This window comes from Cygnus olor, chromosome 2 (genome assembly GCF_009769625.2).
Source record: "Cygnus olor isolate bCygOlo1 chromosome 2, bCygOlo1.pri.v2, whole genome shotgun sequence".
Classification (NCBI taxonomy): Eukaryota; Metazoa; Chordata; class Aves; order Anseriformes; family Anatidae; genus Cygnus; species Cygnus olor.
The window spans coordinates 63,888,383-63,901,609 of NC_049170.1; the positions used below are offsets into that span (position 1 = coordinate 63,888,383).

The 13,227-nt window shown below is 43.2% G+C and overlaps 1 protein-coding gene across 2 annotated transcripts in view; it reads left to right on the top strand.

The window, feature by feature from the left end:
* Positions 1-13,227, top strand: part of EEPD1 (endonuclease/exonuclease/phosphatase family domain containing 1) — a 107,332-nt gene that overhangs the window by 93,532 nt on the left and 573 nt on the right. For both annotated transcript variants that reach the window (XM_040545664.1, XM_040545665.1), the window contains 4 exons: positions 3,326-3,436; positions 6,484-6,618; positions 7,799-7,931; positions 12,885-13,079. In XM_040545664.1, the coding sequence (XP_040401598.1) occupies positions 3,326-3,436; positions 6,484-6,618; positions 7,799-7,931; positions 12,885-13,079 (574 nt within the window). The remainder of the gene's footprint in view (positions 1-3,325; positions 3,437-6,483; positions 6,619-7,798; positions 7,932-12,884; positions 13,080-13,227) is intronic.

Sequence of the window (13,227 nt, forward strand, 5' to 3'; positions counted from 1 at the left end):
AATCTGAAAGGCTCTTGAGGGAAAAAAAAAAAAAAAGCTAGAACTTTATTCCTTATGAGGATTTTTGGGGAAAATGTTCTGATTGAGATTTTGATTTTGATTTTTCTTTACCACATGAGAAAAAGCTCCCCAAAAGGATTGATACAGATCTAACTTTGCAAAAGAAGAAAGGATGTTTTTTCATGCCCAATGTAGGCCATGAGCTTGTCTGTAGATTTTTACTGTACAAGGGAAACTGTAATCGTGTTTGCTCTTGGGCTTTGTGGGCAGAACAATGTGATATAAGAAATGCCCTTCTCACTTCAGCAGAGCATGTGACCTAAGCAAGTACTCCACAAGAGCTTCAAAATCTGTGTGCCTGTAAGCCCTGAAAAATGGGCACAAATTAAAGTCAGCTGCTGTAGGGGATGCTCTCAATTGCTAAAACAACCAGAGCAGAGCACCAGACCAAACACCCAGAGCAGGCTGATGCCTTTTTCTGAACAAACCATATAATCTTATTTGTCATCTTTTTCTTTGAGCAAAGTTAAATCAGGGCCTTAAGAAAATCAATTTGAAGGAAAGAAAATATTCAAACTAGTTGATTGCAGATGTTCTTTTTAATAAAGCAATGGTTTCTGTAGTATTTATTCAGCCCTGCTATATCCTTTGTGCTGTCCGCTAGGCAGCTGCAACCCAGTGATGTTAACTCTTTTGTTGGTTTACAGTAGAACTTCTAACTTCATTTTTTTCCCCATGGTTGATGATTTAAGTTATTTAAATGTTAGAAAACTCATTCAGCAAGTGTGTGCAGTTTAAAGTCAGCAGAACAACATCAGGAATGATAATTATTACTGCCGTGACTTACTGTGTGTGTGTTAACGATTTCACCTAGCCTTCAGTCCAGAGCAGAGCTCGGTTCTCAGGCTGTGCAAGTGCCCTGTGTGCCTCGTTGTTTAATAAACCGGCACAGCCTTAGCACTGCTTGAAGCTATATAACGAGCAGTGATGCAGTACGCAGCATCTTGAATAAGAAGCTCCAGCAAATCTCTACCTGTCAGAAAAGTTTCTTAAAGGATGTGCCAGACATTTTCTCTTTTGAGTGTGAAATGCCTCTTGGCTTTTCAAGACAAGAAAGATTGCTTTTTGGGTTGTATGTGTTTTAGAGGTAAATGCTTACAGCTTCAGCATCCAGGATACTGAATTTACAGACAAGGCAGTTAGTAAAAGAGCAGGGTTCGATTTTTCTTTTTGAAACAAAAGGTGAAATAGACATGTGAATAAGAACAATTGGTAAGTTGGAAAGGGGGTAGCCATTCCCTGTTCCAGTATGGAGAACAGCTGTCCCATCCTTTGCTGATACCCACATCAGAAACGTTTATATCCATGCAGATTAGCACTACAGTTCTTCAAACTGTTTGGCCAGAAGCATGACCCACCACAGAGAACCATCACTGTGTACAGGAGGTTATCGTTTGCCTTGAAATCCTTGTTAAATCGCTGCTTCTGTTGAGCTGACATTCTGGTTACAAGCTTTTGTCTGAAGATGTTCTTTCACTGTGAAAACCTCTGTTTCAGTGCAGCTCTTCCAGAGTCAGATAAATTAAAAAAAAAGAAAAAGAAAAGAAGAAAAGAAAAGAAAAGGAAAGGAAAGGAAAGAAAGAAAGGAAAGAAAAGAAAAGAAAATAAAAGAAAAGAAAGAAAAGAAAAGAAAAGAAAAGAAAAGAAAATGCACATCGAAAGTCTCTTACTGTTTCACAGTGATTACTTTTAATAGCTTCTTTCCCTGAAGCCACAGCTGCTGTGTGCACGCACTTCTGCACAGCCAGGGTGTGCTGATGCCTGGTATCCCTGCCAGCATCCAGCTGGGGTCTGTCTTGACCTGACAGTAGCTTTGCAGAGGGCTCTAGCTCCTCCTATTAAGCTTTATTCTGAACCCTCTGGCAAAAAGTATTTCATAGCATCTGCATAAAGGGGCTCCAGGTTTTCCAAGGCATAGTCTTTTTTTTTTTTTTTTTAATTAATTTAATTTCATTGGCAAGACTTTAGCCAAGTGGATGTGGGGTCTTTTCCATGGTGTCCACAGTCCCAGTACCCTTGGTCTGTTGTGTATTATTGCACAGTCTTTATAGCTCTGACCATATGCTTGGCAATGTAAATGTGTCCAAGTTCTGTGGCTGTACAGCAGTGTCCAGGACAACCAACACCTCTGGGGAGCACCAAAAGATCTGTTATGTGTGAAAATGTGCAGCCGATCCCTTTCTGCACAGGGAGTCTCAAGCATCCATAAAGCATCTGTCATACCACAATACAGCAGCATATGGTGCATATGGTGGTATTACAGCATGTATGTTGTACATGCACAGCTGCAAAATGCCATGTGAAGCGGCAGTATTTCTATTGCCAGCATCTCCAGAAAGGCTGGGAATGTTGCACAGAGCTCCTGCAGCAGTTTACAGGGTTTGTGTCTGGTATGTGTTTTATGCTGGTAGTTTATTCCTTGCCCATTGAAATGAAGATGTTGAAATGCGCCCAGTAGCACTGAGGTTCTCCTTCCTCTGATTTATCATCCCTTGCGGTACCCGCAGTGTGCCCTCGAACACATTAGCTTGTTTGAGATTTCTTAGCCTGAGCTCTCAGCTTCCTTGTCTTCACCACACTGACTCATTGCTTTTTTACAAACTGCTTTCGAGCCATTGAAGCGTTTGCCATAACCCCCCAAAATCATTTTGTCAGCTGAGTGCTGGCTGTCGGGTCTGTCCTCCGCCCTTGCTTCGGCTTCATCCCCGTGGCTGAGGGTGATGTGGGCACTGGAGAGCAGCCAGCCCTGCTACATGGGGGCTTCCTGCCCCCGGCAGCCCCCCTGCTGCTCTCCCAACAGCACTTCGGGGGTGAAAGAGCCCAAGGAAGAAACTTAGGCACTTTTAGAATATGTTCTGCTTGCCATGTTTGCACTGTTTTAACCCAATCTCCAAATAATGACGAGTCCCTGGGATCGGTCCCCAGACCACCTCCGGCGCAAACCTCGGGGGGCAGAGGTTTTGCGTTCCTCATGTCTGCTCAGTGTGCTTTTGTTCTTTCTGGGTTAGCCAGCTTCCCCTTCCAGGGCTGGCCTAGGCTATCGTGCTGCTCAAAAATTAGAGCTTAAATTTTGTAGCTAGCATACACTGGTGCAGCTTCCTTGACCTCAGATTTGTAGCTGGGCTTTCATTTAACATTTCAGTAGAGACTATAGCCTGTATTCCACAGCTTATCTTATCAATGCCTCTTTGCGTGCTTTTTTGCAGGGTTTTTCAAAGCCCTAGGAAGCTTATCTTTTTTTTTTTTTTCCTCTCTCTCTCTCTAGTTTTGTATGGAGCTGAACCAGCCGACGCTGCCAAACATCCGCAAGTGGAAGGGCCCTAGAGGATGTTGGAAGGGTGTTGTTTCCGAAAAACCCTCGGGCCAGCTACATAAGGTACATTAATCCCTACGTTTGAACTTTTGCTTCAATTTTTTTCCCTTTAACCAAGGACATATTCTTAATCTTTTGGCAAGGTTTGCAACTTCTTTTTTTTTTTTTTTAAAGCTGATTCTTCATATGGCATTCAGTTTGACTGTGCTATTGATTATTTGGAAGAGTTGTTTTCCCCTGTCCATGGGATACTTCTAAGGAGGAAGGTGTCCATGTGTTTGGGGGAAGTATAACAGGTAAAAACAGTACAGAAATACAGAAAAAAGGCTACACCTTAGGACAAGGAAAGAGCCCATTGTTTTGCCCCTGACATGCTGCAGTACTTCTGATTTTTTTCTGCTGGTCAGCTGAGCTTGCTCTGTTATACAGCACTGGCTGGAATTTGGAAGAGCTTACAGTTTTCCTAGTTTACAGATGAAGGCCCTACAGAGGAGCTGCTCAGCATGTTGTCCTCCTCTGGAAGAGGAGCTTATCTTGCACATTCCCTAAAGCGCCATACAAGTATCTTTGAAATATGCCTTGGACTCTATTGAAAATCAGCAACTTGCTGCACTAGGCTTTTCCCTGCAGCATCTTCTCTCATGGGAATATATACGTACTGCAACAAGGTACTAATTTACAAGGTGGTGAGGGTTGTGCCTTCTACCCTTGACAATATTCAAGGTATAGCTATATGGGGCTGAATTCTACTAATGGTACCTAAAGGTGGTCTCTCCCAAGGGAGATCTCTCCCTTTCTCTTCAGGGGTGCTAAGGATATAAAACAACAACAACAACAACAACAAAAACCACCTGAGCACCACAAGAATTGTCCTGTACCTACCAATAGAAAGACTAAGGGTCTGAATGGGTCCAAAGCTTTACACAATTCAGAACAACACTTCTACTTCCAATGCAGACAGCAAATCCCCTTCAGAGCATTTTGTTCCTGTCCTGGAAGCTTTACTTTGGAACCTCTTCTTACACCAGATCATTAGAGCACGGAATTTAAACCGATATATGAAATTGTGCAAAGTTGTTCCCTTTGCTTTGTCTTTTTTTCCAACGATTAGTAATTGTCTCAGAGTTTCTGTGTTGAATCCGGAGTCCTTAGTCGATTCATTCTTGAATCTTGTGTTTCCAAAGATAGCAATGAAAGTTTTGACTGTGGAATGAGTAACTAAAAATCATCATGTACTTTGCTTTACTGGTAGGGATGTAAGGATGAAGGATTCCCCAGACTATGGGAGAAATCTGTGGCCAAACTAAGAATAGAAATGTTACTTACTGACTCTTCCTTTTAGGTGCTTTTACAGAAGGGAAATCTGGCTATGCTACAGCACCCTACACTAAGCCAAAAAGCCTTTTCTACCCCGTAGGTTAGTTGATGGGTTCATTAGGTTTGAACGTTGTGTACACAAACACAATGCAATGAAATAATGCAGTGGTACTCTGAATATATCGCATCTTTGGCACAAAGTGATCTCGAGACTCTCTGCAGGGCTAAATAAGGCAAAATAGTGGTTGGTGCATAGGTTTGTGCTCCCACTCATCCCAGTCATTTGGCCTTCTACCAAACATTGATATTGGCCACTGGGTTGATGGGAAATCTGGAGCTAGGGAATAGAGGGGGGCTGCTGACATCTGTTTTATTCTTCTACATCTTTTCTTGTAGCCTACTCAGTTTTCAGACATCAAAATACTGACAAAATTATTCCACCAGTTTCAAGTCTAAAACTCGCCAAATGGGCTACCAAAAGATTTTAGCCAACCTTAATACTTTCTTCCAAGGCTCAGTGGAAGACAGCAGAGCATATAATACTTGTTTTTTTGCAGCTGAAATGGAAAACTTTTCCTTGAGATGGATTTAACTATGATTCACTAAGAGAAACAGGTTTGAATGATACCAAGGCAAATCCTGTCTGTGTGATGAGAGGAGAAGCTTGACAGGCTTTGAATTAGATACTGCTGCTGGTGTAATGAGGGCAGACAGCTTTCTGGGAATGCCACGGTCCCAAGTAGTCCAAAAAAGCATGAAGGATGATAGATGCTGGGATGAAAGGAGCGGAGAACTGAACATGAAGCACTTGAGCTGCAAAAGAGAGAGAGAAGATTGACAGGGCTGAGAGGTCTAGACCAGATGTCGTGCCAAGAGGCTGAACGAGCCTGGATATTTTTAGCTTGTGCACGACAGAAGTCTGTAAGATCACATATGGTGTGGAGAGAAGGAACGGGAAAAGATGGCTTGCAGCAGTGTGCTGGTGCTGGGAAGAGTCTGTCAGGGCAAACATCAGCCTCTACACACCCCAGCTTCCCTTATGCTCTTCTTGTAAATGTCTGCCACTGGCAGAGATGCGATGCTGGGGACATAGGCTCCTGCTCAGGGCAAGGCAAAAAAAAAATCCTTATTTTCTTATGGGCAACAAGCTACCTTATTATTGACCACACCGGGAAGAATTGGATTCCTTGCCTGGAACAGCAGGAAATGAGGGACGTGTATCAGTCCACACATGCACACGGGAGGCTGCACCTTTATCTCTCACTGCTGCAGCAGTCCTGAATGTGCTCTACCTGTATAAGATAAAGCAGCTTATTAAATTGTTGGCTGGAGCACGCAGTGCTCAGGTTACCTGGGTGTCTGATAGCCAGCACACAAGTGCGAGTGGCCGTGAGTAGCAAAGCAATGTGCATTTCAACTCGGTGTGCTCGGCTTTCAGTGAAGCCGTTGGGACTGCCTGTCCCTCCCACATCTTGTGAGGGTTTTGGCCAGGGCGAAATAAAGGAGCTTTTCCGCCTGTTCTTGTTACCTCCTATGGATAATCTAGGGTGCTGTTTCTCCCTTACACCTGTGCACAGCAAGGTAGACTTCCTACCCTCAGCAGGTGCCAGGCCCGGATAGAACTTTTTCCCACCTCTGCATATTTTGGGAGTGATGTACGCCACTCCATACCAGCAGTGATACTGAGACTGAGACGTTTGGGTGAAAGTTTCATCTAGGAGACTGCATTTGGGCAGAATTTGTTTTTACCATCTTTTTTTTTTTTTTTTCCTTTTCTCTTGTTTTAATTGCAGAGAGTTGAATACTCTGGGTTCCTCTGGGATACAACAGCTGGCATTGAGCTGAAAGATGCCTGTTCTCAGGAGAATGTACAGACTAATGGCAATGGGAAGCACTCGTATCCTCACCCATATCTTGCACGTTTCAAGGTACTTATTTGTGCCAACGGACCCCTTGCAGAGATCAGCTTTTGTTTAAAATTTTGGACAAAAAGCTGGAAAGAGGCACAGTCTACTAACAGATAAAAACTTGCATGAGACTAATCCATTTCATCAAATCAACACTCTTTCATGGCTTGATTAAAATGAGGTGCTTAGTGGGCCTTGATAGGTAAGGTGGATCACCAGGATCATTCCTTTCCCCTGCTCCTGTGGGAGGGAGCCATGCTGCAAGGGAGCATTGGGTATGTTGGGGGGATCTTCGGTAGGTGTCTGCAGTCTGATAGAGTGACAGAAGTCACCAGTCACTTTCTCTGCTTTTGGAGAGGTGAGTATCCAGCAGCATGCAACCACAGCTCTGTGGTTCTGGTCAGTGCCATGCATCAGGGGTGGAGATGGGGTGAGTGTAGGCAGAATGGATGTTTACAGAAAGTTTTGTGCTCCTGAGAGGCTCGGGCTGATCTCTTACATCACTGGCATAGTGTAGAGTTTCCGTTTTAAAGCTTTTTCACTAGGCTGTACCTGTGTACAAGAAAGCCATGCATTTTGGAAACTGACTCTTCCATGCTGTTCTGCATATGCTTGAGTGAACATACAGCCCCCTTCTCCACACAGGCTGTGATGGAGAGTTCAAGTTTGGGGAATTTGACATCTCTGGTAATGCTTTGAGAGAAGTTTCTAATAAATATAGACAAGTTAAATTAGGAGTAAGTATTATTTGTGCCACACAATCAAATGAGTCCCAGAAGGTGAGAAGAAGATTGCAGGAAGCCAACCGCCCATTTCAAGATGCATTATGTTTCATGGCTAATCTCTGTGACAGGCCAAGGCCAATCATAGGAGAGTAGTAATTAGTCCATGTAACGATGACGACATTATTCATAGTTTATTAACAACTGGTTTTGCAGTCAGCTTCTCACTGCAACTGCTGTGAAAAGAAGCTGCATGCTTACAAAACCAGTTTCCCCAGAACTGTAAGGATATTAGGCTGTTGCAAGAAGAGGTGCAAAATGTGTTCCCTGTCTTCCCAAAACACCAAGACAAAACAAAATACACTGTGTGCAGAGCAAAGTGGGTCCTAGTCACCAGGATTTAGTACTGAAAGTATGTAGAATAGGCTTTGCTTTGTGACCTTCCTTGCCATGTATTGATTTCGCTCCTTGCTCCCCAGTTTGGGATGAATGATCTGACACTGGTTAACCTTCACCTGGCCTTGGCATCTGCAGCAGGGGAGAACACAGGGAAGAACCATGACAGCCACAAACTAGCAACCTTTGCACAGACTTTGCAGGAGACTCTGAAAGGTACGATGTTGTCTTCCTTCCAGTTAGCACCACGCATGCTGGTCATCTTGCCTAATCAAGAAGAATTTAAAAATATATAACTGTCTTAGTGCAGGTTTCAAAAATATCCTCATCAACTTTAGATTGTCTTTACCTTTATTTGAATGCTTCACAGTGTGGCAAATGTGTTTTTTCTCTGTTGATTACCTTTTAATCTATTATAATTACTGCAAATAGCAAAGGGTTTCCTACTGGCTTTGACTCCACTTTTCAAGTGAAACTCCTTGTGATTTTAAGGTAGTGTTAGAGGAAGTTCAGCCAAAAAAAAAAAAAAAGAAAAGAAAAAGACATCTGCCTTTTTTTTTTTTCCAAAAGAATTTGGTTCTATTGTTGGATATTTGGATGTATTTTGGAAAACTCAGAGCAAGTCAGAAGGTGCCTGCTAATGAGAAAAGAGACCAGAAACTAGCTTTCGTACATGGGTGTAATATGCAGAATAATCCTGTTGTTTTCAGGTAAGTTGCTCTGGTTTTACACCAAGATGAGGGACACCAGAATTTAGATCTCAACTTGAGCAATTTAATAGACAGCTGAAATTCTTTGCTTCATTTCTAAGAATTGCTTCTTATTCTGAGGCTTGCAGATTAAACTGTTTCCTGTGGAGCAGAACAGAAGGTTTCACATACAAAGTGGTGTTATATTGGTGATCTTTTCATAGGAATAGAAAATCTAGCCCTTTGTTTACTGCTTAACAAAGACACAAAAGGGTTACAAGGTTATACTCATGTTTTCCACTTTGCACAGTTTGGCAAGGTTGGTCACTTGGAAGCATTAAAATCCTAATGCAAGAAGTATTCGCAGTTTTTTATACATGTTCTATTGTTTTTCCTTTTAAGCTGCAAGAGTCCAGTCAGAGCTATTTTTAAGTGTTATGAATTTAAGTATTTATCCACATACCTTGAAAATGAAAAGGATGAAGGCAAACAAAAGGATCATTTGTTTAATCCCAGAAGGCTGAATCAGGACACAGATAATGTGTAGCGCTTCCAAAGTCAACAGAGTTGCATTTCCGCTGCATCTAAATTTAGGACTGTTGACATTAGGTTTCTTTTTAGTTTGTGTCTTTATTTTCATATGGTGGGTATGTTACCGGAGCGTATTTGTTCTTGACTTAATCTGTCACAGAAGAAGAGCTTCAAATTCTTCCAAACTTGTGGTGTGCAGGTCTTGTTTCATAAACAAATGGTTTTTCACACGTTATTTTCAGTATTGAATTACCCTGCCAAAATCAATGTCATGCTTAAAATTACCACCATCCTTCATTTTTTTTCCCAAATCAATCCATAAAATATGGTTAATTACGACTCATTTTCCTGTGGCTACTCCACTAAGTGTGAGTTTCTGATCCCATTTTGCTAACAGGCGCCTTATTTGCTGTCTTTCATTCCTACAAAGGGCACGTGAGCATCCAAGGAAATTTAGTTATTATGCACAGTCTCGTGTAATGTCTCCATTCCCCAGAGCAGTGGTGTCCTCATATTTCTCCCATCAGACAAGCGGATCCTGGCATCTCTTTTCCCTCCTTCTTTCCCTTCAGCAGCACCAGAGGGACTCAGTGGCTGTTTGCTGCTAGTAGCTAACTCAGCAGCAACCCTTCTGCCTTCTCTCAAGCATTCCACCTGTCTTCACTGTGGTGACCATGGCCACAAAGATGCCATCCTGGATGTGCTGGACCCAGGGATCAGGGTGTTGGCTTAGTCATTTTCTCCCATCTGGCTTGTCCATATTGCACAGATTACCCATGCATCAGGGACTAGGCTTAGAAGACCTTTGAGAGGTGGCATCTTACCAGCTGACGTGCTGTCACATCCTTCTCATGATCTGGTTTTCACTCTCTTCAGGAAGGATTTGGGGGTTTAAGGGTGTGCTGTTTGGTTCATTAGGGGACTGATTAAGGGCATGGGGAAGTCTGGGGAAAGTGTCCTACAGGGGTCTCTTTGGACTGCTGTGAAACAAAGGAGGGTTTCACAGTTCCTGCAGAACAGCAGAATTCAACACCTCAGACTTTCTGCAGGTGGTTGCCTTTGTCTCTGTGCACTGGAAGTCCCTCAGCTCCTTGCAGCGGCACGCAGCTGATCAGATGTGTGGGCTGGTGCCCCTGCAGCAGTGCTCAGCCACTGCCACAAAGGGGACCGGAGTTAAGGCAGGGCTTTTCTTTTCTGGGGCACACCCAGGAGGACCCGGACAGGTTTGTTTCCTTTGCTCTGGCTGCTTGGTGTCCATCAGGGGCAACGGGAGGCAGATCAGACTGAAACTGCAGGGCTGCTGCTCGCGGTATTGCTGTCATAGGAACTGGCAGAAGTAGCGAGTCAGGATGAGGGGAAATGCAGCTGGCGGTTATCTAGACAATCACTGGTGTCATCTGCTTTTTCTGCCCAGCGCAGGTGGGCTGCACAGCCTTTCTCCCAGCGATTGCAGCGATGTGGAACCCCAGAAGCTTCTGGCAGAGGGGACCAGAAGCGACCCTTTCCCTCGGTGATGTGCTGGCAAACTGGGTTTCAGCTTCTAATGGTTGCTGCATCCCATCTATTCCATCTCTGTCCGCTTTATGTTGCATTAGGATTTTATGCTTAGCTGTTCTGCATGAGAAAGTTTAAAACAGTGAAGAATACAGTGACTCATTTCCTGTGCATACTCCAGACTGACTTTGTACCTGCTTCCACAGACATGTCTAGGTGTTGGTTGTTTTATCCTCTGCTATTTTTAAATTGTTCAGAACTGAGCAGTCAGTTAAAATTTCCACTTGTGATTATGATTTTTTAATATATTTTTCATGTAAGGCTGGAGGATTTGCTAAAAGAAATGTATTTCGTGCAGGATTGAGGTGTTGTTGCTAGGATTCCTGGCTGCCTGCCATTTGTAATCTGCATTAAGGGTATGCCCTGGAGCTTTCTAGAGTGGCCTTACCACTTTATATCACCAGGCTGAGAACATGGCAGAAGCCAACTGCTGCCTTGGCCATTAAGCAAGCATTAGTCCGGAAGGACTGCAGTGGCATGGTCACATCTGAGCACCCAGTTATGGTTGCCCTGTGATGCAATTTCCTTGCAGCCTCATGGCACCCGGGCGTAATGTCATCAGGTTCATCATCCTGGGTCTGGCAAGTGAGAGATCTTGGGTTTTTTGCAGTGAGATGCATGCAAAACTGCCAGCTCCCAGCAAGCATACTGCTCAGCATTGTGCAGGAAGGGAAGCCCATCTGGCCAAGATGTGAGCTGTAAAGGTGTACGGTGACATTTCGGAGGCACCATTCAAGCACTTTATTCAGGTCATGAGAGAAAACCAATTCCCTCCAGGGGATTTGGTCCTTCCCCATTAGACAAGCACCAATTTTCATTTGGGTTTTGATGGAGCTTAAAATAACTTGGGTTTAGGTTTGTTTTTTATTTCTTCTAGAGGTGGGTAAGTCACTGCCACCAACACTTTGTATAATAATATTTAAATATCATGTCATGTTCAGTATGATTTGTGGCTTGCAAAGGGCAGAAAAACCACAAGTAGTTTCATTATTTTTTCATCACCCCTCTGCATCCTAGCAAGCATCGTGTTTTAAAGTTTTTTTTTTGTTTGTTTGTTTTTGTCATAAGCCATCAATCTCTCTGCACTCCTGCCCTCTCCCAATCCCTGCTTGAAGCACTGGAAGCAGAGTGAAATAGATTTTGTTGTTTAACTTGTGCTCCCTCTCCTGGCTAGCTACTTCTACAGCAACAGCAGACAACAAATAGCTTTATCCATGAGAGATGCATATGGTAGAGCAATCACTTGGTCCACCCCTCTCCCTCCACACTTCAGCCCCAGAAAGCAAAGAAGCAAAGGGGCTTACAGAAAACTATAGTTTTCTTCTGTGAAGTCAGCTCTGTTATAATTTTTGGTGCATTTGTGCATCCTTGTTGCAGCTTTCTCCTTCCCCAGTACCAAGCTCTGCATTGCAGCAGCGTCTTCTCTCAGCTATCACAGTCCTGGAGTTCATCACACCTTTCTGGCAGGGGTTTGAGACGAGCACTGGGGCATGTCCATTCACTTGTTACCTGGTGCACAGCTGGGATATTTCTGTCTACAGCTGTGGAGCTCTGAAGAGCACATGCTGTGGATATAAAATTAAGGTCCAGTGTTTCCTTTCTCATTCAATTAGGATTGGAAATAAAATATAAGTGAGGTAATCATATTTCCACAGAAAGATAGGATTTTTGGATGAGCATTTCAAGTCATTTCCATGTTTTTTTCGGAAATTCAGCCCTAGCCAAATTTGAAGACATCACAAGTTAAATAGTATCTCTTCAGCCATCTGGGAGAATGAAAGCTTCTATAGCCAGTGAGTGTCTGTGTGGTTTGTGAACTAATCTTCTGCTATCAGGACTGCAGGCTGCTACTCAGGCTTCTTTGACATTTCTTCATTGCACAGGTGTAGGAGGAGCACTGCACTTTCGGGGCTCTGATATTATACTAGCAAAAGACTGTGTGTTCCAGGAATTATCACAAAAATATCCTTGACTCTTACAGGAAAGCTATAGAAAGAAAATGTCAGGGCAGGTTGGAGCCAATATATATATCTTGCAGAAGAAGAAAAAAATAAGCTTACAAAGTCACAGATTTATGAAAGCCTCTAAGACCAGAAATGCTAGTCTTTGAATTTGTCATTGTGAGCAGCAGGCAAAGGATGCCAGTATAATCAAGATAATATTTAGAAACAAACAAGAAACACATACTGGATGGTTTTTATTGTCCTGAACAGAAGGGCCATGAGTAAACAGCCAGTGAAAAAGGCTTTAAACAGCATTACTTTCAGTAGTTCAGAGTAAAGTCAGCTTTGCTACAAAGTATTTGTATAGTTCCTCCTTCCATTATCTCCCCTTTTTGAATTTAAGGAGCGGATATCCATTACTTCCATTCATTTATTTTTTTCTTGTTTTCCAGGAGAAAAAGACGTGATCATCCTGGGAGATTTTAACCAGGCTCCCGACAGCAGTGACCACGACATACTGAGGAAAGAGAAGTTCCATCACTTGGTCCCTTCAAGTACCTTCACTAATATCAGCACAAAGAACCCTCAAGGATCCAAGTCACTGGACAACATCTGGATCAGCCGCAGCTTGAAAAAGGTTTTCACAGGTAGAGTTTCTGGTTAGGTGTTATAACCTGTGTGCGGTCAGCGGTGCGTGTTGAATGTGAGGGCTATCACTTGGTGTGTAGTGACTTCCTACTGCTGCTGGTGAGACTGCCTTCAATTATTGGGCATACTGACTAGTTCTTTTGCAAG